The 26,506-nt window shown below is 39.4% G+C and overlaps 1 protein-coding gene and 1 long non-coding RNA gene across 8 annotated transcripts in view; one reads left to right on the plus strand and one right to left on the minus strand.

The window, feature by feature from the left end:
* Nucleotides 1-13,191, plus strand: LOC122749556. Its single transcript, XR_006355683.1, has 3 exons — nt 1-79; nt 11,977-12,100; nt 13,065-13,191. It is a non-coding gene; the product is annotated as an uncharacterized LOC122749556 (long non-coding RNA).
* Nucleotides 4,989-26,506, minus strand: part of TNIK (TRAF2 and NCK interacting kinase) — a 430,959-nt gene continuing 409,441 nt past the window's right edge. For 6 of the 7 annotated variants that reach the window (XM_043995975.1, XM_043995980.1, XM_043995978.1 and 3 more), the window contains 6 exons: nt 24,971-25,105; nt 20,146-20,246; nt 17,258-17,407; nt 15,820-15,979; nt 15,442-15,581; nt 4,989-13,188 (listed from right to left, as the gene is read on the minus strand). In XM_043995975.1, coding sequence (XP_043851910.1) covers nt 13,105-13,188; nt 15,442-15,581; nt 15,820-15,979; nt 17,258-17,407; nt 20,146-20,246; nt 24,971-25,105 — 770 coding nt within the window. In that variant the 3' untranslated portion in view covers nt 4,989-13,104. The remainder of the gene's footprint in view (nt 13,189-15,441; nt 15,582-15,819; nt 15,980-17,257; nt 17,408-20,145; nt 20,247-24,970; nt 25,106-26,506) is intronic. The other variant, XM_043995979.1, reaches the window with a different exon arrangement.

Raw genomic sequence — 26,506 nt, forward strand, 5'->3', positions numbered from 1 at the left:
TAACTCTGGGAAATCGCTTTGCCCTGGGAGCTTCCTTTTTGAGATGATGTCTCGCCTTTGTTAGTGAAGGATAAAGAGGGTAAGAGCTATCGTAGATTTCTCTTCATTGAATGTCTTTAAGCAAAGGCTTGTTGAGTTCTTGCATATTGTAGATAGGGTCTATTTCAGGAGCTTGTGATGTCCTTTGTTGTCATTGGCCCTCTGACCTTTCTCTGGACACTTTTGGCTATATTATTTCAGGAAAGAATATAATAGTGCATCTTAAGTGGCTTTTTCATATTTCACATCAACAAGGAACCAACACACAAATGGATCCCAGAAAAGTGTAACCAATATTTAGTGTTATGATCATATTATTTAGAGTCCTGAAATATACAAGTAGGAAAGGACTGGAGAAAAGGATTATCCAGTCATAGTCCCACATCATCGATAGGCTCCCAGGATTTAGAGACATGACCAAAGCTAGAACAATCTCACCTGACTCTCAGCCCAGTGATCTTAAAGTCCAACAATTAAATTGTCTTTGGCTTTCACTCCAAAATCAGTGACTCTGAGGGTGACTGCTATCATTATCTCTGGGCTCATTTTCTTGCTTTGGGGACAAAACAGGATTCTTGATTGATCTGAAAATTTAAAAATGTCCACCCCCCCCATATTTGTATCTTTTAAATTTTGTAACAGATGTGATTTCTTATTTTGGTGTTAATTTCCCAATGTCCTTGTCTGAAACTCTGAACCCTTAATGGGAGTGATGCAACTTTCCCAGGTTCACTTTTATATTGCATTTGGTTAAGCATAGGCTGTGTTGAAAAGAAAAAGCATTTCTAAGTCAGTAATAAAACTTGTAGGTTGCAAATTTCACCTGTATATGGAAAATTCCTGAATATTTATTTCAGTGTGTGATCGAGATTATTGCCCTTTTCAGTGGAAGAGCCTTCTCTCCATCCTTTCCTCCTTAATTATCGAATTATATAGAATTAATACTTTATGAAATATATGTAAATATTTTGTGTTTTCTGTATTAGGATAGATCAATATGTAGACGTGTAGGGCTGCTAGTAACAGTCTGAATGAGTTGGTTGGTAAAGTTTGTCTCTAACATCCTTCCCCAACCAGATTGTTAGTACTGTACCTCCCCTGTTACATGTATTTTGTTGTTGAGTGGTGTCTGACTCTTGGTGACCCTGTGGACTATAGTACACCAATGCTGTCCATGAGATTTTCTTGGCAAAGGTACTGGACTGATTTGTTATTCCCTTCTCCAGTTGATTAAGGCAAACAGTTGTGTGTGACTCTTTGTTACCCCATTTGGAGTTTCCTTGGCAAAGAAACTGGAGTGGCTTGCCATTTCCTTCTCCTGCTCATTTTTAGGCACCTGAGGCAAACAGGGTTAAGTGACTTGCTCAGGATCACACAGCTGGTGAGTGTCTGAAACTGGATTTGAACTTAGATCTTCTTGACTCCAGGTGCAGTGCTCTATCCACTGTACTACCACTTTTCTGCATATAAATTGGACTCCCAATAGAATATAATGCCCTTTGAGGAAGGGACTGTTTCTTCTCCCTTTTGACTTTGTATTCCCAGCATATAACACGATGCCTTTGTGAGAATCAGGGTGCCACCCCCCTGCTGAGAAAGACATTGCAAGAACCAAGGCAACCCCCACCCCCAGGGGAAAGCATATGACGACAGTTCATAGAACTGTTACAGCTATTCATAGCACTGCCTGTAAGTCAGGTCAATCAATGCTACCAGCCAATTAGCTTGGAGCTGTGTGTGGGGACCACCCCTCTTGCGGTCCTGCAGGGAGCTTCTGCTCTAGGAGAATGGTGCTCCTTCTTTCGGTTGGAGGTCTTGAACGGCAAGGCCAGGGTAGTTAGGCCTTTTCTTTCTGAACTCCATCTGTTCTTCCTCTCTCTTTTGCTAACTTCTAATATACTTTAATAAATGCTTAATGCCCAAAGACTGGTGCTATAAGCTATTTTTTTTGTGGGGCAATGGGGCTTATGTGACTTGCCCAGGGTCACACAGATAGTAAGTGTCAAGTGTCTGAGGCCGGATTTGAACTTAGGTACTCCTGAATCCAGGGCCAGTACTTTATCCACTGTTCCACCTAGCTGCCCCCCTATAAGCTTTTAATTTAAGGCAACCACACATTAGAATTTTAGTCATAAAAATTAGATTTTAAACATAACACCTTGAAGACATTAGGTGCTTATGTGAAGGCTTAATTTGAACACAGGCAAAACCAAAGTTGTGAATTTGGGATGAAAGAAAACAGTGCTTGGTATACAGCAAGTACTTAATAAATGCTTCTTCATCCATTTAATACGGTATGTGGATATGAATGTTTCACGCTTTGTTTGAGACCCCACATTTCCTGCCAAGGTTGTCTGCCACTACCACCAGGGGTATACAATCTCTATTTTCAATAACAATGTCCAATGTCCCAATCAAACTCTTGTAATTTTTAGGCCCTCTGGGCATAATTTGCCAAGATCAGAATTAAGGCTTAAGACCGGAAGAATGTGTCTCACTAGTCTATTGACATGTAGCTCACCTCATTTATTTCCCTTTCTTCACAGTGGCTTGAGAGAGGGATGTTAAGGAAGAACTTTTGCACCTGGGGCAAAGTTGTTTGGGGGGGGGGGGAAGAGCACCCTTTGGTGAGACTAGATACAGTCACCAGGGGGAGGAAATAGTGCTCTAGAAGGTGCTGTTGGCACCCTTTAAACATCAATGCCTTTGGAGCCAAACTCCAGTTGCCTAGCCCTAGTTAAAGCTCTGGGGAAGCTAGGTAGTGCAGTGGATAGAGTGCCGGGCCTAGGGTCAGGAAGACTCATCTTCCTAAGTCAAAATCTGGCCTCAGACATTCACTAGCTATGTGACCCTGGTCATTTCTCATCTACAAAATGAGCTGTAGAAGGAAATGGCAAATCGATCCACTTTGCCAAGAAAACCCCAAATGGAGTCATGAAGAGTCTGAAATGACTGAACAAAAATTAAAACTCTATTTGAGAAGTTGGCCAAGTTCACTGCCAAGTTCACGACATCCAGAGATTGCCTTTCCCTGAAGGTGCTGAGATAACCTCATTTGCTTAGCACACGTTTATTAGGGACATATGATAAATGTTCTACGTTCTACAAAATCTTGACAGAATTTCAATATTAGGTGGATGCATTTTGTTAGTGGGTGGATGCTACAAAAGTTTTTATTTTGGCTAGTAGGTGGATTAAATCTCAAATATTTTCCCCAATGTGTAAGAACCTATGATTTTATATGCCAGGCACAGCACCTTATTAAAATTGAAATGTGTTGCTCTGGCTTGGCACAGTCTTTACTTGCAAGGGGATACATCCAGAGACCTAGAAAGGGATTTGTAGTGAATTTGAAAATGTTTGGAGTTTTGACATTCTAAACTGCAAAGAAGTTATGTATTAAAAAGTTGAATGATGGAATAAACTCTTGTCACTGACCAAGTAAGTCCCTGTGATAAAGTTCAGAAATGCAAGGAAGACTTCCCTAGTTCTTCTGTTGCTATGGGATAAAATTGGACACCAATTAGCCTTCTGGCATTGCCACTGATTTACCATGACATTACTTAACAGAAGGAGTATTTTAAATTTCACAATAACTTTGTCACTGTTTAACTTTGAGAAATTGGCAAGAAATCTCTGTTCTGCAGACTTAGGGACCATTTTGTTTGACTGACTCCCAAGGAAGTCTTGGGAATATATGTGTATGCTTCCTATGTTCACTTGATGTATTGTTTGTTTTCTGATAAAAATAAGAACCTTCCATTCCTGGGAGGAGAGACTATAGGTGGGGGCAGAGTAATGGGTTGCCATGGAGTCCAAACCCAATTAATCAGGTTCCTACATTAGCTTACTGAATGCATCTCTACTTGTTTCCTTGGCCAAAGGGTGAGTATAAGATCACCCAGGTTGTGTGCACCCACTTGGGCTTGCACATAAGGCTGAAAAGGCTGGCCATAGTTTTTGTTACCATTCATCCTAACCACGTTTGTCAAATGACACTAAAACAGTTGAGTCCCAGTTCTATAGCCTTGTTCTTCTAGCTAAGGTACCCAGAAGCACAATGTCTCATGTTTTGATGCTGGTTTAATTCAACCATGGGCTTAGTTACTTGTAAGGAAGGCATACTGGGATGCTTTGGTTTAATAAACAAAACTATGAATTATCATTTTTAGAAATTTTGATGAAGCCTCATAATGGAAATTTCTTTGTAGGTCAATTTTAGGAAGTCAATTTTTAAGTCAAACCAACAGAAGGACTGACTTAAAAGAAAGCTAATGCCCCAAGTTTGTCCCCAAACAAGTTATTGTGCAAGTGAAGGCTGGAACTCTGGGAATCCATGTTGTCATGCTCCTAGGTCTGTTAAGTGGCTACCTCAGGATCCCTTTCAACCTTTGGGTTTCACTTCTTTCCTCTGCAAATGAGAGTAGTACTTACTAACCATTTATAAAGGTGTTAATTTTTTTTCTTTATGAATTTGAAGCAAGGTATCATGGAAGTACAACTGAGTTCACAAAGGGAAAGTAGTGAGGGGAAGCAGGCATAGAGGAAAAAGGCCCAGTGCTTGCAGTCAGGAGACATCTGGGTTTTCCACCTGTGACAATCTTATAACTGTGATGAGCCTCAGTTACCTTTATGTGTAAAATGGATTATGAAGCACCTGCCTCACAGGGTAGCATAGGGGTCATATGAGATAATATATGTGAAATATTTCCCAAGCTTTCATGTGGTTGTATAAAATTTCCCAGCTCCTCATATGATGGGGAAATAATGACTTGGCCAAAGATTCCTTGCAGATCTAATCATAACTGCTGTCTATAAGGCATAGCCCTGGCAGTGGGCACATATCGTCCTGCAATGCAATGCATTCATCCTGAGACAAAGAAGATAAATAGGGCAGAGGAGGATCTTTCTCTGCCAGGTTGCTTAATGTTCCATTCGTTTGTCTTCTGATTTCTTTATTTCTTTATTTTAGATATTTCTTTTATTGACTTGACAAGGAAAATACAAGACCAAACAAAATTAAACTACAGAATGCTTCCCTTACAGGAATCAAGAGAACAATGACTTCATGTGTAAATTTCCTACATTGTCATTTCATGCAACACACATTCAGTGTAACTGAGTATATACAGGCTTCTGTGGCCCACGGAGTCCTCAGAACTGGATTAAAGACATATATTGGCGCCAAACATTGTGGGCATTCTTAGTAGTAGCTTATTTGGAGCTTCCTTTACAGGAGAACAGTTTGGCTTTTGTTTCTTCCTTGTTTCAGAAATGCTTGTATTTTAATCCAAGTGCACAGATCAGACAACGAAAATAAACAAAATAAAAATACCCCTCTTCCCAATAATCCTACATTTATAGGATCTCTGACAACTTAAAAAATGAATCATTCTCTGTAAAAGCCCTTAAGAGATCATTGGGAATATTACTTCTCTGAAGACCTTATTTCCCTCTAAGCCACTGTCTATTAAGAGGAATTGTAGACTGTGATAATAGGGCCAAGGTCCTGGGAAACAGGGTGGTTTCCCAAAAAAATATTTATTGGCACTTTCCCATTGAAAAATCTACATGGTTTTTGTAATTGAGAAAAAACAATCTAAAAAAAATCCCACTATCTCAGACATCCTGATATAGTATGCCCTGGACACACCAGGTAGGTGCTTGCTGATGGAAAGATCTGGTGGTTTGGATAAAAAAAAAAGTATAAGTGTATGTTCAGAAAGTCCTTCCTTTTCCCCCTCCTAAGGCCATCTTTTGATGTGTTTTAGTCCCATTTTTGAAATAAATGAAAAACAATACATGCCTGGATCAGGTGGTCATTACAAATGATAAATGACTTGAGATGCCAGAAAGCCTCAGTCTTACAACTGACTGAGACTTTTTGAGATAATGCTTATTATGACTTCAAATGGCAGTAGAACCTCCATGGAGAAGGTTTCCAGTGACAGCCTAAAATACAGGATTACACCTGAAAAGAAAGCTCTTCACACTCCTAAAGCTATTTCTAAATCCATCATCCATTGATGACAAACTGAAATTCATGAGGAAAATTTGAGACCTATAAAATGACCCACATACATTTGAGAATCGTAGGCACATCAGAATGGCAGTCTCTTTATAATATTTTACATTTGGTAACAACATCTGTGTTAACACTGTAAACAAGGGAAAAATCAAATGTACAATAATCACAGTCCACCACTTTCTGTTTTAGGATTTACTTTAACTAATCTGTTACATCCATTATTCCCCCCCCCCCCCAATTGTTCCTTGATGCTTATATCTGGCCTCTAAAATTCTATTCTGATATTACATTGGAGACTTCCTGAACAGAAAAGAGATAAAAATATGGCATTATTATTAGTTTCACCAACACTGGTATTTGAGGTGGGAAAGGTGGAGAATTAATTAAGCTTGTGGAAATGCTATGTACAAAGTCTGATTTATTACCATGAATTCAAGCTCACTTTCAAGGTATAGTTGTTTAACCTTCAGAAAACTCATATTCATTTCCCTGATTTGAAACCCCCCTCCCGAACTCTTTCATTCAATAAGTCAAATGATCAATTTATCAATCAACAATAAGCACGTATTAAGTACCTACTGTGTGTCAGGCACTTTGTTAATCTTAGGCTTTTGATAGGATGTTGAACATCTGGATTTTTGGGAAACATATTCTTGGTTACATTTTTCAGGTGAAGTAAAAATGTTTGACACCTTGTAGACACACAACCTAAGGTTTTGGTCTGAATTTAAATGGACTCAAACTTTTTTAAGGGGTTAAACATTTTAAATGAATTATTATTATTGTTATTATTATTATTTTGTGCAGCTTAGCTCTTTCTGGTATTGGGAAGACAGAATAAAGTTCTAATATAAAATCATGGTCTAAACCCATTTAATACTATGAAGACACTTCTATGTTCTACTTCAACCTATGGACAAATTCCCTTGAATTTTGTCATTGTATTCAAATTTAGCAGTGACTAAAACCTAGGCATCCAAGATATACTTCACGGGCAAACTTTAGCCTATCTGACCCTGGAATGTGGCCTGACTCAGGTCTTTGTTAAAAACACAGTTTACCTAATTAATTAGAGCACATCAGCCAGCAGCATAGTGGATAGATGCTGAATATGGAATCAAGAGAACTTGGCATACAATCTTGTCCCTGACTCTTACTAACTGTGTGTCTGTGGGCAAGTCAGTTTCCTTATTTATAAGATGAGGATGATAATATATATATAGTATTTTCCTCACAGATGTTTGAGGATTCAATTAGAAAATGTCTATAAAACTCTTTGTAATCTATAAAAGTGATTTCTAAATGTCAGTTATTTTCATGAAAACTTAGGTACCTGCTTGTAACTACCATTGTACCACTGATTGCTGCCCAAAATAATGGTAGCAGGCTTGAATCAATTAATAACTGCAGAATCAGTAAGACTTAGGAACAAGTTCTTCCTCTGACATACACTAGTTGGGTTGCTCTGGGCAAATACACAACTGCTTGGGCTCCCCAGTCAATTCTATGACTAGGCGCTGCAGAATTGTTGCTATTATGCATTTGTAGAGGGCATCTCCTCATTGAAAGTGCTTCTAAAGCAATGAAATCACAGGTCTGGACCAAAACACCAAATACAACTCACACAAACATGGATATTTGATCACATGGCCTACTTCTGAAAAATCAAATTAGAATGCAATAGATTAGAAAATTATTTTTGATCTTTTTACATGGTGACTTTTGAGCACCTAAACTTTCACTATGTTTTATTCTTGCTGGGGCTTCTAGTTTTTGTTTTTGTTTTTTTAATGTTTGATTCATTTTATATATAAGTTCTGAAAAAGACTGACTCATTTTTGGATCCCTGATGTTGAACCATTGTCCACATGGCCAAAGTAGGTTAGCATTTCCAAGAGATACCTCAAGGTTTCAAAGTGAGTGAAATCAATTGAGAATGTCAAGAGTTTGAAAAAACAACATTATTTCCTTAGCACAGATCCAGCCTCAGGGATGGATATTTTTTTTTTGGCTTTGGCCAGAACATAATCTTTTCAAGAAAAAGCTATAAAATAGCTAATAATTCAGAGTTATTGACCAGACTTGCAGACTATATAATAGAATTAAAGGCTTTTGGAAGAGAGCAGGAGAGTTCGTTTTGAAACATCACAAGCTTGCTGTGAATTTATCACATAGCCTTCCAGCAGCAAAAACTCAATTACATTCTCATGATCAATTGGTAATTGTAGCTTGCTCTATTTTTTTTAAAGCAACACGACACATCTCACATAAATTTGAAAGCAATTAGCACATATGCAGGGGATGCCTTTAAAAACAGACTCTCAAGGGCAGAACACTGTTAACACAAGGAGCTCTCCCACACACTAGAAATGGAACAACAGTAACTGGTATACAGGATGGGAAAAACAGCCATACTGAATCTCTCAAGAACTTCACAGAATGGGAAGTCAGACCATAGCCACATTACTTTGTGTGGGGCAATAAACAAAAAAACAAAATGGCAACTGCCTAATGTGAAACTTCTGTCTGTTACTCCAGCCTCATACACACAAAGAACCAAGAGACAACAAATTCTTGATGGAAAAGAGTAAGGCATAGACAAGTCACAGGAGCAGATGAAAAACTACTTGTGATCTTGGCAACCTGGAATTTGGATTTTTTTTAATCATGAGTTGTTAATATAAAATATTTTAGGGAGTGATCTTGGAAAATGAGCTTATGGGTGGCCCGAGTGCTAGGAAATAAGCCCCTTGAGGTATTCAATGTTATTCTTCATGGGAATCTTGTGTAACAAACACATTGGAGTACTCTAAGAGTTTCCTAAGTCTACAAAGAATAAATTCTCCAAGAAAATCATTCTCTGAGATAATATACCTTAAATGTAGCTATCAAGATGTACTTTAAGCTTCATAAGCTCAGAGGATCCTAGATGTAGAGTTGGAAGGAACCCCAAAGTTCATCTAGTCCAACCTCCTCATTTTAGAGACGAGGAAACTGAGGCCTAGGGATGTTAAGTGACTCACCCAAATTCATCAACGTGTCAGAGCTGGAATTTAAACTGAATTCCTCTGATTCCAAATATGAGTTTGACAGGATGTGTCTACACTGTCCAATGAAGTCACTTGCCTACTAGGTTTATTTTCCGTCCTCCCCTGACCCCATTGTTAAAAGGTGGGTAGATAGGAATGTGGCTTTGAAGTATAAAACTAAGGCATCAATAAAACACTTAAAAAAAGTGTGCTGTCAGTCCTCAGGATGAGCTTACACGAGAACTGTAGCCACATCAGCCACCTCAGTATCAATTATGATCCAACCCTTCCATAATACCCTCATGTCCAATGGGCTGTATATAGGCAGCTGAAAGGATAATTCCATAATGTTGGAATTTGGAGTGTGAACATTTAGTCTAAGAACCTAAAATCTATGAGTTGGACAGGACCTTAGAGGTCACTTGTCACTCAGTGCAAGAATGTCTTCTACCACATCCTGACTTGGGGATCAAGGGATACCTCACTGGCTTTTTACTGGGCAGCCAGGTAGTAAGAGATGTAGCAAGCTTTTGGAATCCTACTGGTACTTATGGGAAAAAAGAATCTCACTATTCTTTTTTATATTAAAAGAAAATTAATTCTATAAACAAACTACCAAGTTGGGGGGAAAACAAAAAAATACTATTTTTTGGAGATATTAGTTTAAGAACATCTTTAAAAACCAACAAATTAAGAAACATTAGAGTACAGGGTATGAGGGAGCATGCCTGTAATCCCTGATACTGGGAAGGACAAAGCTGGCAAATCGTTTGAGTCTGGGAGTTTTGAGATACCTAAAACTGCCTAAAGGGGCCACATTGAGTTTGGCAGCAATGAGGTAAGCCACCAAGATCAGGGGGCCACCAGACTGCCTGGAGGTGCCAACCAGGATCAGGCCTCACAGTGGCTGCTGGATTGTCCAGCCTGGGAAAGACAGGGAGAGCAAGTCTTAAAAAAAGTCACAAAAGGCAAATCTTGAGGTATTCTTCAAGGGGACCACCATGCTGCCTAAGGAGGGGCAATGTGGCCCAGGTTGGAAATGGAACAAGTCAAAGCTTCCATGCAGATCTGCCATGGGGTCAGGCCTGTGGTGAGTATACTAAGCCAGCCTGGGTACAATAGCGAGACTCAGTCTCAGAAACATAAAAAGAAAAAGAAAAAAAAAGAAAGAAAAAAGAGAGAGAAATCTTTAATGAGCCAGGAGCCCAGTTCTAATGGAACAAGATGAATTTTTAATTGTCTAATGGGCATGAGCATCGGCTCCATGAAAATTCTTTAAATGACTCAAGGGTGGGAGAAAGGACATACTCATTGGGGATCTGAGAGTCATGGGATGTGCCTATAGTTAGCACCCAGTGGAAAGTCCAGCACTTATAACACAGTGCCTTGTGCATCCTACGTGCTTCATCGAGGTTGCTTAATGGAAAAGTCTCAGTACAAAAATATAATAGGCATGGTTCGATGTTGAACTCGTGTGTTTTATTGTTGTTGGCACCAGAAATGCTTAGGTCCTATTTTATGTTCATGTACATACTGTAAACACGACTGCATGAATAATTTTCCTATGGTTCTGTTTCAATGAATCTAAGTTTGAAAAAATACATTCACAAACTACCTTATGTTTAAACACAATGATTCCCTTTTATTTCTTAACTGTACCCAAAGACCCACAATAAAAAAATCATTTAAAGCTGTGAGTTCCGAACTTGTCGCTTAGGAAAAAAAAATATATATCCATTTGCAACATAATTCAAGAAGCCTCTGATTTAAAATAACAGCAGCAATATAAAGAGCTGGTGGCAATCCTAGCCAGTGTTGAGACCAAGATTACTGTTCCTTTCTCACAACAGCATCTAACAGTTAGAGTAGTTGCTAAGTTCAATCAGAAAGAGTTATTGCTGAATTTGTTGCCCTGGACTGGTGTGAACAGTCCAAATGAGCACTGGAGAATTGCACTGATTTTGGAAACCCGAAATAAGGACACCTCCATGATGAATCAGAGAGGGTCCTTGGTTCAATTTCTTTCAGTTACCTGCTCCAAACCAAAGGTAAAAGACTTAGCCACTTTGACCCTTTTGAGTTATTTCGGAATGGAACATGAATATTCTCCCTTTCCCCCACTCCCTCCCTACCCCCAATTGTCAAAGTGCAGTGCCACTGGGTCTCTAATTTGTGTTTTATTCTCATTAATAGCTCTTCCAGCCACTCATTTATTTTAGGCAAAATCATTAGAATAATAGATTCAGCAATCCATTACTGTAACTGTTATGATATCTTGGGAACAAATGCCATTGATTTTTTTTCATTATTCAAAGATTCAAATTTGATTAACTATTGTTTTTTTTTTAAATTATTAAATACACCTGAGATTGCCAATTGAGCTCTCTATATGTCTCCTGGAGATAACACTGCTGTGATGAACAGCAAAACAAAAACAAACAAAACGAGGTAGGTTAAAACAGGAAGCGCAACACAGGTATCGTTATGCAACACCTTGAGACCACAGGCAGCCATGCTTGTAGCTAGTAAACAAACAAACCAAAAAATCCGAGACACTCACGTAAAAATTGAAATCATTTGAGTAAGTGTTTACAAGGACACAATTCAACCTGAACTAAATACATACATATTTCTGCACAGATGTTGTTCACTGTATGTTGGGTAATTTAGAGGAAGGTAAAATGATTTAGGGTCTCAGAATTTTGGCCAAAACCCTGCTTCCAAGTTCTGTAACTTCTGGGCCTAATGATGCCTGCTTTTTCTCAGGTTGTCTTTTTTTTTTTCTTCTTTTCATCAACCCAGAGAGACTATAGGCAGCTCAGAAGCTTTTACTTTATTTTTGTTTGTTTGTTTGTTTAAAGTCACAGTTTTCATCTCTAGGAAGTGGCACCCACAGAAGAAAGAGATGGGGTAGACCAAAAGCAAGATGTCACCCACACCTCAATTTCCCCGGCAGGATTGGGGTATACCAACCAAAGTCCAGGCAGAATGACGTCTAAGCCAGGTGAGCTATTAGCCCAAGAGGATTTGTGCATTCTTGTAAATATCATAGCATTTTTTGTCCAAAAGCTTTTCTTCCTTTCTCTGAAACCCATTTGCCCTCCTGGTCTTTTGCCCTAACCTGTTGCATAATCAAGCTGTGGGGAAAAGATGTGCTAAAGATTCCCTCCATCTCCAGAGCCAACTCAATCATATGGCACTACCACCCCATCAACACGCACCATTATGTAAGGTCCATATGGAAATATGGACTGACAGACTGACAAAAATGGTAGTTGATTTATTAGTCTAAGGCTAGTAGTTTAGCCATTTAAAATCTATTTCCCAAAAGAGGGGAAAACTAGTATTTTTCTTCTCTTTTTAAAAATTCATTAACTAGTTGCTGTCAAAAAGCAACCTTTAGGTTGGTGAAGGCAAAAGATTGCTAAAATTACCCAGCTATACAGTTATGGCCTTCAGAGGAGAGAGATAAGGTACATTTATTGTGCTGTCTCTCACCATTCAAAATTGGTAATTTTACAACATTCTGCATACTTAATGCTAGCAGGCAGACAGAATCCAAAGAAGATTCATTTTTCTCAACACCATTTCCTTCCCCATTTGTATAAAGTAAGGGACCAAGAATGAATTTTTTTTTAAAAGCAAAGAGTCATAACCCACTGTAACACAGCAGAATAAAAGACCACACAAAGTTTACATCCTTAGCGCCACAGCGCTCACAGTCCATCGCTGTTCAGAGACAGTGTGGCATTCTTCAGGCTCTCCGAGAAATTCCTGCCTCTTGTTTCTCTTTCTTTCTCAAACAGGCTGCAACAATGAAGTATGGACTGGATTTGGTGGGAGAATGGGGCGTGAGGAGGGAAAGGAGAGGTGGGAGTAGAGGAAGGGGAAAGCAGTGTATTCAACCATGCCTTCTGTATCTGCCTCTAGACTGGCATAAGTCCACACGTGTCATGTTCTTTTAATAGAGAAACAACGCCATGATGACAAGAGCCAAGTGTTCATCTGCTACCAGTTCATCATGGAATTTCTGTTGAGGGTCATGAAAAACACTTGGCTACTTCCTCCAGATCGCACGGATGCAAAAAATACCTGTTTGAAATTAAAAAAGAATTAGTTCAATCACATGGCCTTTTTCCTTTGCTCTTTTCCAACTGTCCATCCATTTTTCTCTCACATGTTTTGTCTTTGTAATGATGTATCAGTTTTTAAGATTCAATGATTAGTGTTTATGAAGTGCCATGTAATACAGTGCAGGATAGAAATGCTTCTGTTTTCATGGGTTTATCATCGTTTTTATGATTGTTATGATTTTATTGTTGTTATTGTTGTTATTGTTATGATTGGCACTGAAGAAACTCTCTTTTCTGAGGATGAACCTTGTAAAATCTCCTTTTGTTGGAGACTTTAGACTTAAAAAGATATATGATGCTTATAGGATGTGTGGGAATTCTTGACTTAGACCCTCAAGTTTTGTGTTCCTTTAAGGAGGGCCACAGGTTATGTGGGATGAATGCTCTGACTGGACGGGAAGCTCTAAGTTCAACAGTTATTACATATTTGGTTCCAGGGTTCTTTGATTGTGCTACGCATCAAGAAAAAAAAATCAGGGTTGCCAAGGGTCAGCTTCTAGCTTTCCAGTGGATCTTGGTACATTAGGTGCATCTGGCATAAGGACATGGAGGCAGGAGGCTGCCAACCCATTTTTCTGGGAGAAAGGTTGCATGTTTTTGGTTGCTACCAACTTGAGCTGAATTTCAATGAGTCACTTGTACCAGGAAACAACTACCCTTAGCTCATATGTGGACCCTTTATAAGGTTCCTCTCATATCAAAGACAACAACAGCTGGCTTTTCCAAAGCCCTGGAAAGTCAGGGAGGGTACTGTCCATGGTCATGCTAACTTCCCCCACATTGTTGTGTCAGGGAATTGTCTTTTGGCACTTGTGGTAAAATCTTTGCTATTCTTCTTTTCTATAGTGTCCTCAGAAGGCCACTGTTTCTATACCTTCTCAGGAAGTGCAGTAGAAATCTATCCTTCATGAGATGTTATGTGTAGAAAGAAAGTAAACTTTTGGCTAAGTGGATAATATCAGGGAATTTCTATTATCCAAGGAAGGCAACTTTTTTTTTGTAGAATATCAGAGAATACAATTTTGGGAGCTGAAGCTCTGTGTCTCATGGTGGATGCCTGGCTTCCAGAGGCTTCCAAGTCCTAAAGGTGTAGGCCTATCTTGGACCAGCACCAGGGATGTGTCTTGGCCAGACTGTCAGAGCGCACTAGAAAACTTGCTCAAGTCTAGCTTGTCCCTGGTTTCAAGGACCACAAAGAGCTTGAATTGGTTCTGAGTCTTTGCTAGGGGTTTGCATCTCTTCTAGAGCAGGTCTGAATCCTGAAAGTGCCTTCACCCTGGAAGCACCCTTCTGAACTGTTCCAAACCAGAGCAAATATTCAGGATCTGGTCCAGTCCAGAGGTGTACCCTAAAGCCTAGTCTAAGACCACATTGGATTTTGGGTGGGTGCATGGCCAAAATGAATATCCATTCACCTCACTGAATTCTTTCCTTCATTAGCTGTTAGCTGGGAAAACATTTCAGGAATGGTTTTTGGGACCAATGGGTTCAGGAATAGCCAGTAGGGACTAATTCAAAAGTGTTAACAGCTCAGCAGATCATAAACCTTGGCTTAGCCTAAGGGGAGATGGTAAGATAAAGTTGGTACTGCTCTAGCAAAATCCTTGGGAGCTACTGATCATAAATGATCACACTATTTTCAGTAGGACAGATTCTTCTCCTATATTATTTCAGAGAAGCCTTGTTGGAACAATACAGGCTGTGTCAATAGTCAAATTTCTATTCATTTGTGAATGTGAATGTGTGGGTGAAATAAAATTGGTCTTGCTTAAAGTGTATATTCTGTACTGGATTTCTTTTTTACACTTAATTGTCAAAAAAGCCATGTGATAGGTCAAGTCCTGATAGTGATTGTTAAAAGAATATATACATGGAAATACAAAACTGGCCAACCATGAGTTTATCAGAGTTAGGCTAACTGTTCTAAACTGTCTGGAGTAGGAATCCAGATCTACTTTGTGCCAAGTATGATTTTTTTTTTTTATTGCTGAAGGATCACTTGGCATACAAAGCTTTCCAAAGTTATTTTATGTTGCTCGTACATGACAGGAATGTGTGCGTGCATTACACATTTAATTATTTACATGGATTAAATTACATTGCTTAAAGCTAATCTGACTAAACTGAGTTTGTAAAGGAAAAGGAAGGTTTCACAGGTACCTGGTGGTCTCTTAAAATGCAAACACTAATGCAAATGTTGAAACGGATTTACCTTATCATTTCTTTCACATAGAAACTTTAACCTTTGAGCTCGCTTATGCATAAATACTCCATCCAAATGTCCTGTTTCCACTGAACGGATCTCAATAGCTTTCTCTCCCCAGCCCATTATTTGATTGGAATGAATGTAGGCTGTCAAAAGGAATTTCCAAAACTGCATTAAAAACATTAGATGGGCAATAACTTACAGTATCTGTTCACATTAAAACCACAAATATGACATACATTTTGACATACACATACAAAGCGGGTCTTACAAGTGTCATTTCACAGACTGTTTTGTGGACTCAAATGGTTGTCTCACTTTTCTTGACTTTCGTGTCAATTTGGGGGTGTAACTGTTGAAGGAGAAAAGGAAGGGTTAACCTACCCACAGAGGTGGGCATTTCTCCCCACTGGAGCACCACATCTTTAGTGATCCGGCCATAGGTATTCACGTACACCCCCTCGTCCTCATAGCAAACGAGCATTTCCATTCCATCCGTTTTAGGCAAGATGACGATAGCGTGAGGAGTGATATTACCCTGAATCTAGAGTTTAAAGAAAAGGTTATAATTACATGGAGGGAGGGAGCAAAGGGCTTTCGATGAGAAACCATCCCAAATAAAGATCCTAAGAAAACATTAACTATCATTTTCCTTGCCTTTTTAAAGCTTTAGCTCTGAAGAAACATATTTCTTGCTTTTACCCTAACCCAAACATCAAGTTGTCAACTCTTTTTGGCAAGAAGAGCCTTCTCTTTTGAAAAGAGAACCCAATTTTTACTGCCTGAGATGACAGAGGCCATCTAATAGCAGCACAAGGTGGCAGAAGCTGACTGAAGACACTTTGGACCAGAATATGTATGCTCAAATATCTTCTTTTCTACCATATCCAGGGCAGCTTGGGAGAATGGAAAGAGAGCTGTTTGTGTAGCCAGGAAGACTTGAGTTTTAAATTTTGCTTCTGACACATAATACCCAAGTTACCCATGGCAAGGCACTTCATTGCTTTTTGTTCCAGGCAACTCTCTTAAGGTAATGGAGTCATTGAGAAGGTGCTGACCTGCATTAGTAGGGAGAGTTCCTTCTTCAAGTTATCTCTCTAAATGAAATCACAAGTGTACCCCTTATCCTCTACATAAACATACTGTAAAAACTACTGGGTGAATTAGAGTCGAGCAGGGATATTATCACAATATATTTGCTATTAGATTGCAGAAAAGACACAGCTCTCAGTACCAACCTGCAATCAATCATGTGCAAGTTATCTCTAGAATAAACTCAATGAAAAATGGACCAAAGAGGAGAACCAGAGATAACCGAGACAAAAAGGTTTTCCTTAAAAGAGAGAAACCCTCTGTGCTCAATGTCCTCTTGAAGGAAATTTCCTGCACCTATTTCTATCTATGGTTCCAAAGATACCACGCTGAGGTTGTCAAATACTTTCTATCATGAAATAATCCCTTAGGTGCAAACACCATCCTTAAGCAGTTACAAAGAAGGGTTTCCAAAAATCCAATCTAACAAGCATTTATTAAGCTATGTGCAAGGTATTCTGCCGATACTGGGGGGGGGGGGGCGCAAAACAAAACAAAATGAAGTACAGTTTCGGTCCTAAGGAACTTACATGCCACTGATTCAATTTACACATGGGATTCGGTTAAGTAAAGACTATTTTATCTCAGTGACGTGTTAATATCCATTAGATAAAGTATCAGAAAGAAGCACTTGGTACTTGGAGAGCAGAAGTAGGCAAGGTTCTGAGCAGTAATTTATAAACACACTTCAGGATCCAGCCAAGCTGTCACAAACATTCTATGAACTTACATGGGACGGGATGTAGATATCATAAGAGTTGCCCGAATCTACATCAATCACATGGAACCCAGTGTGTGATCCAAAAATAACCTTTAACCTTTGACCCTCTTCTACTGTAAGGTCGACAAGTAGGGGCTTGTGCTGGAGATCTGAAAAAGACTTTTAGACAATACTTTTGTTAGTCTCCATAATATACTAACAATGTTATTTCTAATGTTTTCTGATCGTCTAGTGGACATTGATTTCCAGGTCTCAGAAATTAAGGAACTAAACTGAGTTTGATGCTAATCTTAAGCCATTTAAGTCACAGGTTATTCCGAGTCCTTACTCACCCATTCAGTGTTCTCTTAGAAGCATTTAACAATATAAAACTTAGATTTCAAATAATTCCCTTGCTATAGCAGTTGCTTTGGCCAGTGAAGCTTTTTCTTCTTCTTCTACTGCCCATAGTCAGAGTTCATTCATTCATTCATTCATTCATTCATTCATTCATTCATTCATTCATTCATATTCATCTATTCATTCGTCCATCATTCAAACTGTTATTAAGTATCTACTGTGTGAAAAGGGAAGAGGAATACAACACAATCTGTATTGTTGAGGAGTTTACAGTTTAGTAGGGGATCTCCAAATATAGCAATTCTGAGGGACAATGACAATTCTGCATATTGTTTGTTTTGGTTTTCAAGATGACTATCAACCTGACTGTCAATATGGAATGGAATAGAGACCTTCAATCAATCAACAAGCATTTGTAGTCTATTGTGTGCCAGGCACTCTACTAGATGCCGGGTATATGAAAACAATTTCTGTCTTTGAATAACTTTTATTCTATCAGGAGAAACAGCATGCATATGTATGTATGTATGTATATATATATATATATATATGTATATATATATATATATATATATATATATATACACACACACACACAGAATAAACAGGCTTAGCATTATGGGAGACTGGGATCAAGAAAGGCTTCATGTAGAAAATAAAGCATGAGCTAAGACTTGAAGGAAGAAAGAGATGTTAAGAGGCAGAAGCAGGCAGACAGGAGCATATGACAGGGATGGGGATGACCAGCACAGAGGCATGGACACAGGAGATGAGAGTGTTGTGGATGAAGATGAAGGTCAACGTGGCTAGGCTGTAGAGAGTAGGAAGTAGAATAATGGCTAGAAAGGTAGGTTGGGGGACCAGGCTGGGATGGGTTGTAGTTTTTTTTTTTTTAAGCCAAAAAGAGGCATTTGTGTTTTGTCTCAGAGATTCTTGAGTTTGTTGAGCAGGGAAGTGACATGGGCAGACACGAGCTCCAGGAAAATCACGTTGGCAGCTGAGTGCAAGAAGAATTGGACTAAAGAGAGACTTGAGGAAGAGAAACAAATCGGGAGGATATTACAATAGTCCAGGTAAGGAGTGATGGGAGCCTGAACTAGGTTGGGGACTATGTGAGCAGTGGGAAGGTGAAGGATGTGAGGAGTTGTAGAGACGGGAAAGTCAGCATCTGGTCATTGATTATACAGGTGAGATGAAAGTGACTGAAGAAGGGAGGATAATATTGAGGTCTAGAATCTGGGAGACTGGTGGGAGATGGTGGTGCCCTTGTCAGAAATGTGGCAGTTTGGAAGACGGGACGGGGTTTTGGAGAAAAGAGAAGCAGTTCTTTTTCAAAATGTTGAATTTAAAATATCTGTGGGGAATCCAGATGGAAACATCCTGTAGGCAGTTGGTAACATAGGACTGAAGCTTAGGAGAAATTTGGGAGACCCCGGGTGACAAAGTTCTTGTGTACTAGGATTCTGCCAGAAGGCACAAACGTGCTCCCTTCAGGAGCCCCTCCCTTGGGTACCCTTTGATTGTTTTAACAAACATGTTCCAGAGCTTTCTTCTCTGAAAGCAGTAAGATGGTGGCAGAGGGATAGGAAGGGAGGGAAAGAAAGCCCATTTCTGCTGACAAATATGCCTTTTGAGTAGGTCATTAATGCAGCACTTGTGCCAGGGGGACATGTGAAGAATGGGGTGACTTGGCACCAAGCCCCAGCACCTACATGAGCAAAAGGAGGAAAGAGGAGAACAGAGAGCCCAGAGTGAAGATGTTGGAAGGAGTATGAGAGAATGAAGGGACATTTGCCATTATCCACCACCAGGGCTCCCCAAATAACAAGGTACTTGGAAGAACCAGTCTCCCTTCTGTTAGGATGTTTAACCTTTAAAAATCCACACGAATGAGATCCCTATGAACTGTTTAGTCCAACCAATTCAACCACAGTGACTGTAGACTCAAGGAATATTGAAAATGAAAGCAAATTAAAACTGAAAGGGGGAAAAAGATGAAAATAAGTTTCCCAGGGTTGCATGGACAAAGTCAACACTGAATTTTCCGTCTGAGCATCCGAGTTCAAATCCCAACTCCCTCCCATACAGCCTTTGTAACTTGGGGTAAGTGTGCCTCAGCCCACTGGACCTCAGATTCTTCATCTATCAAAGGAGAAGGGTGGACCAGATCATCTCTCAGGACTTTCCAGGACCAACCCTTACACACTTTATGTGCTTCCAGAGAAGACGGAGGACAGGCACTTCATTACCTTAATTACCTTACAGATATGGACACGCGTTATAAATCCTGGTTGAGGGATGATCTTGTTACTTACAAGAAGAAGAGGAAAGTACCAAGGAGATATTAGCTTGGTAAATTTTCCAGTGTGTCAAGGGGCTTTTGAAAGTAAGAAATTTGGCCTAAAAGTGACCTGATACTTGGTAAATGCATAGGGTAGATATGAGAAAGATGGTACCAGCAATGGAAGGCAAACTCTGCATCTTGTATAAAGAGAGGTGTAGTGCTAGACTTGCAAGACAAAAGGCCAGGCTGATTTGACAATGATGCCACAACTTACCTTAAACGCCATGAACTTGTGGTATGGCTTAGGAGCCCACGCATATATCTCCACGGCATTCTTCAAGGCAATCACCAAGAATTTGATCCGTTCATATTTCACTAAGATTGAAAAAGAAAGCTACCATGAGTAAAAGAGACACATTGTTGCTGTGTTTATCAAGTTGTCTAATTTCCCTACATAAATAACAGGCAGAAGTGTAATTTCCTATGTGGCAGTGACATGTATGGTAGGTAAAGAAAGCTGGCATGTGGTCGGCCCCAGTAATGAATTGGGGGGGGGGCAGCATCACCCCTGCCTGTGATTTCACTGGAAAAGTGAAGTCCTGGAGAGGAACGCTCACACAAACCTACTGTCATAGTAGAGATTATGTATGATGAGGTAACAGAGAAATAAATGAACAGAAAACTTTCCAATTATTCTCACTTTATTTTTGAAATTTGATTATTAATCACAAAATAGGTGGCTTAAATCTCAATGTACTGGGAGTCTTGGATCCTTTGGTGACCTTTTTCCCCCCTACTATGGAAATATTGAGTAAATAATTTTACTCTCTAGGAATATGTTGCAAATAGGAATTTAGAATAGCAACTGAATTCTGGCATTTTATAAGCTAGAGTGGTCTTTCTCTTTTCTTCTTTTCTCCCTCTTCCTTATCCTTGTCCTTCTTCTTGTCCTTCTTCCTATTCCTCTTCTTCTTCTACTCCTTCTTCCCCTCTCTCCTCCTCCTTCTCCCTTTCTTTTCCTCCCTTCCTCTTCTGTTTCTCTCTATATACAGAAATGCACACATACCTATATACACACATATGTACATACATGTTTGCACACACACAAATATATGTATACATGATTATGCCTTGTCATTCCTTCCTTCCTTATAATAATTCCCTGTACAGGGATCATCATGTAATGATTTCTCTGCTTACTATGCTGAGTGTCATAAGAATGACTCTGAGACACCTGTATTATCCCAAAGTCCTTCTGAATCAACAAAGAAAAACTACTTTGTGATCAATGTAACTTAGGTGGTTAGTAAATTTTACTGTATTCTTAGTTCTCTGAACTTCCGTAGTTTATGTACAATACATACATATATATATATATATATATATATATATATATATATATATATACATGTGTATATGTACATATGCATGCCTATGTTTGATTATATGCACGTGGGTGCATATATATATATGTGTATGTATCTATCTCTTATATCTGTCTATAGAAAATAGTCTCATTTAAGCAGATTATCAACTTGTTTATGATGTTTAACCTGAATACTCCAAACCATGGACACCTTACTGTATCTGGACTTGGTGGTTCTACTTTGTTTCATCCTTGATCTCACTGATGGCCCCACGAAATGTCCTTACCTTGTACAATTCTTATCTGCATCTTTCCATAAATACCCAATAGAATCAATCAATCAATCAATCTATCTATCTATCTATCTATCTATCTATCTATCTATCTATCTATCCATCCATCCATCCATCCATCCATCCATCCATCCATCCATCCATCCTTCTTTCTTTCTTTCTTTCTTTCTTTCTTTCTTTCTTTCTTTCTTTCTTTCTTTCTTTCTTTCTTTCTTTCTTTCTTTCTTTCTTTCTTTCTTTCTTTCTTTCTTTCTTTCTTTCTTTCTTTCTTGGGCAATGCGGGTTAAGTGACTTGCCTAGAGTCACATAGCTAGTAAGTATCAAGTGTCTGAGACCGGATTTGAACTCAGGTCCTCTTGAATCCAGGGCTGGTGCTTTATTCCCCAATAGAATTTCTATCCAGCACCCTAGAAACCTTCCTCTGGCTCTTTGAATGGTTAATTGAAATCAATGCTATGCATCTTCATACTCCCCCCCCCCTCTCTTATTCTCCAATGGTTCTGTTTTGGGCAAAACCAACAATAAATGAGAACCCTCCCATGGCCCCTAAAAAAGAAATCATGATTCCAATGTAATTAAAATGGTCTGGAATATAAACATTGGCTTAAATGATCCTGTGAAAATGAAATGAGGGCAGGTCTAAGAGCACAATGGGAAGAACTCTAACTTTAAAGTCAGAGAATCTGTATTCACATCCTGCCTCTTATGCTTAACTTGGCCAAGTCACCTTCATTTCCATGGGTCTCAATGTTCTGTTCTCTAAAATGAATTGTTTGGACAATTCATTCCTTTTGTTTGGATGTCTGATTTTCTTTGCCTCAATTAATTACAGATTTCCCTATCAGGAGAGAGGTATTTGTATTGTCTTTTGCTGCAGCATACATGCAAAGTGGAATGGAGAATACAGATGAGGTGGGTAAAAATAAGAACTTGCAGTCCGTTTGCATAAACACTCTAGGTGTAGAAAGAAACCACCAAGCATAACAATTGATAAGAGAAGTAGAGAAAGATACAGGGACTCCTACAAGAGGTGGTAAGCATGGATAGGGTTAGCCTGGATTTGTGATACAAACAGGCTCTTTACATTCTAAGTCTTTTGAAAATTAGTTTCAAGGCTGACATCAAAAGTAATGCTATTCTGAGTTGTGATTTGCATCCCCCAGTAATATGTAAGCTCTTTAAGGGCAGGAAATGTTTCAAAAATACTTACATCCCCACACCCAGAACGATGCTTGGCACATCGTAAGTAATTAGGAAATGCCTGCTGATTGGTTACCCTCCATACTTCCTGTAATTCTCTAAGAGCAATGGCAATCCCTTATGGGTGTAAAGTTTAGTTGCTGGCAGCTGCTGGGTAAAGAATTAAAAATCAAATAATGACAAACATGAGCAATCTGACGTAGCCTACTGCTAAACAAAGGCCAACTTCACTTAGACCAAAGCCACTTAAAAGTAGCACCCTAAAAACCAGTCCCCTAAATGGCATTTCCATTGGATTAAACATTTCTGTAAAAGAGTCATTCACAGGGAAGTGTTTTTGGCCCTTGTTTGTGTGTCTGTGAATGAAAATTATCTACACATGGCTGAACATGAATGAATGAGAGAGAGAGAGACAGAGAGAGAGAAGACAAAGAAGAAAAAGAAGAGAAGTGTGCATGGAGAGAGAGGGCAAGAGAGAGGAGAGAGACACACAGAGACAGAAACAGAGAGAGAAACAGAAAGATAGGACAAAGAAAAAGAAAAAGAAGAGAAGTTGTGTGTATAGAAAGACAGAAAGACAGAGACAGAGAGGGAGAGAGACACAGAGAGAGAGAGGGAGGGAGAGGAGATGAGACAGTTTGTGTGAGGGAAGAAAGATATGGCAGGAGGGAGAGAGAGGACAGAAGATGAGAGACTCATTTTTGATGCTTTTTTTGGACATAAGATCTCTCAACTGCCTATCCTCAGGGTACACCTTGGTCTGCCTCAGTTTCCTCAGCTGGAAAATTGGGATGATAAAAGCATCTACCTCACAGGGTTATTGTGAGGACCAAATGTTCAGTGCTTTGCAAATCTCAAAGCACCATATAAATGTTAGCTCTTCTTATGGTCTGGTGTGTCAAAAATGTGTTCCTTCTCAGGATATAGAACCAAGAAGGAAAAGAATCTGCCATCAGGGAGTATGTGAGGAAAACTGACAATTGCCATCTCCTCTATGAAGCCATTTTCCACAAGCCTGGGTGTGGCCTGGGTCTGTGTGAAGGAGCACTCCTGAATCGTCCCTTGGATAATTTCCTCTGCAGTGATTTTCAGGGAAAGTGTCCAATGTTCTTTACAGTGATGGTCATAATGATAAGCCTGAGGTCTGTGCATTGTACTTTCTACTTGTTCCTTTAGCAATGGGAACTGCTTGGGAGCTAGGCCATGTTTGCCCCACATGCCCACTGAAAAATCATGAAGGGGTAGCTAGGTGGTCCAGTGGATAAAGCACTGGCCCTGGATTCAAGAGGACCTGAGTTCAAATCCAGATTCAGACACTTGACACTTACTAGCTGTGTGACCCTGGGCAAGTCATTTAACCCTCATTGCCCTACAAAACTAAAACAAAAACAAAAAAAGAGAAAAAAACATGAAAAATAATGGAACAGACTTGTTTGGAAATGAGGGAAGCATCAACTGGTGACTCATTAAGGAGGATAAGATCTACTATGTGCCAAGTGCTGATACAAATACAATTAGGGAACTGATGCGAAGAGCTTACATTCGGATGATACATAGTAAAAAGTCCTCAGTATGTGCAGAACTAGACAGAGATGAGAGTTGACTGTAATGCTAGGACAGGGGTTCTGAACCTTGGCTGCATCACGTGTGCTTGTGGCAGGCTGGGGAAACCTTGGGATGCTTCTTAAATGTGTATAAATTTCTCCTGTAAGCTCATGGAGGACAGTATTTGTTTCATTTTTTGTCTTTGTAGACCAGTGGCTAACATAGTGCCTGGCATATAGTAGGCGCTTAATAAATGCTTATTGATTGATTAGTGGATGGTTTTGTGACTGGCTATGGTCCAAAACATTTCATTACCTATTGACTAGCTAGTCTGGACATGTGGCCTGTGTCAATACTTGACATCTTTTCCCAGGGTTAGTGCCACATTCAGATGGGATATCACGGTGAGACTCCAGTGAGAATCTCAAAGTTTATCATATGTAAAAACTGTAATGCAACCTAAATTTATGCTTGAGACCAAGGAAGAGTGGGTTACATGATCAGATTTACAGGATCATCAATGAAAAATGGGGAGGTAAGTCTCTCATTTTACAAATGAAGAAACTGAAGTACCAAGTGGTTAAGCAAATTGCTACTAAGTGACTCAGGCGGGATTTGAACTCAAGTCTTCCTGACTCCAAGTTCAATGCCCTACCTACTCAGCCATACTTCATAAGCACAACTTGGTGACTTACCAACTTTGTAATGTATACAGCCTTCCAAGTCCCCAACAGTGATCCAGCCTTGCTTCTTTTCAACTTCGGGATCATTGTGCAGGATTCGATTTCTTAACCAAGACAGATAGTAAACTCGTAGCTTATTCTTCTTTCCTATTGAAATAAAAGAGCTTTAATTTCATGTCTTCCCAAGAGGGCTCTCTCTTTCCTCATCCAGATTTTTAAAATACCAGGGGCACAGCAATTACCAGACCACAGCATTTCATTCATCATCAGAGTGTTTTCAACCAGACCATTCATGGTTAAAACTAAACATCTTCCCAGAAAGACTAACTGAGCCAATCATCTTAGGAGTTCATTGCTTTTCAACTGACTCATTTTTTTGCTGCTTTTCTGAGGCATAAACTCTCTAAACTGGCTCTTCTCAGTGCCCAAAGGAAGCATTTACTGAAATCAATGAGACTTGGGTACCAGGAAATGTGAAAGCCCAGATTCTGAACCTTTTCTGTGTCAAGGATCCCTTTGGCAGTCAGTAGTGAAGACTTTGGATCCCTTCTCAGAATCATGTTTTTCAATGCATCAAGTAAAATACACAATTACAAAGGACACCAATTCTACTGAAATAAGGATGTAATTTTTTCCCCATGCAAGTTCATAGACCTTCCAAATCTATCCCATGACCCCTTTACTAGAACCCCTATACTATATATACTCAATTGTGTACGGGAGTGTATGTGTATGTGTATGTGTGTGTGTGTGTGTGTGGGGGGGTTATTTTGGGGAAAATCCCAGCTCTCCAATCTTCTAGATCCACCACAAGCACAGCCTTGATGACTGTTATCTTCATCCTCTGTTGAAACTCTATGTAACTAACAAATAATAGAATTGAAAATGATTAAAAAAGGAATGATTCACTTTGAAAGAGGAAGGACTGCTAATTTTGGGAAAATAAAACAACCCACAGCTTCATGGTACTGTGAGAGATCTAACCTGGAGGTATACTAACGTCAAAATGGAAACAGAACAGAGAGGACAGAAGACATAGTGTCCTTTGGGACAAGATGTTCTCAGAAGTATAACTAGGCTCAGCATGTTATTGGGCTAAAAGGTAAACAGCTTGCAAGTGCTGAGCAGTACACGAGGAAAGGAATTTAGTCTCCCTTCTCTACAATGCAACTCTACTAGACACACACTCAGCAGTCACCACCATATTAGATTATTGAGCCTATGACTGGTAAAACTTTGAGAGGCTGTCCTTTTTCTCTACTCTGTCTGGATCTTCAGAAATTTATTTATTTATTTATCCATTCATTCATTCATTTATTTGTTTGTCTGTTTGTTTATTTGTTTATTTATTTTTAGTGAGGCAATTGGGGTTAAGTGACTTGCCCAGGGTCACACAGCTAGTAAGTGTTAAGTGTCTGAGGCCGGATTTGAACTCAAGTACTCCTGACTCCAGGGCTGGTGCTCTATCCACTGCACCACCTACCTGCCCCATCTTCAGAAATTTAAGATAAGAGATCTTTGTTTTTGCATTACTAATGGTAGCTTAAA

This window comes from Dromiciops gliroides, chromosome 3, assembly GCF_019393635.1.
Source record: "Dromiciops gliroides isolate mDroGli1 chromosome 3, mDroGli1.pri, whole genome shotgun sequence".
Taxonomy (NCBI): Eukaryota; Metazoa; Chordata; class Mammalia; order Microbiotheria; family Microbiotheriidae; genus Dromiciops; species Dromiciops gliroides.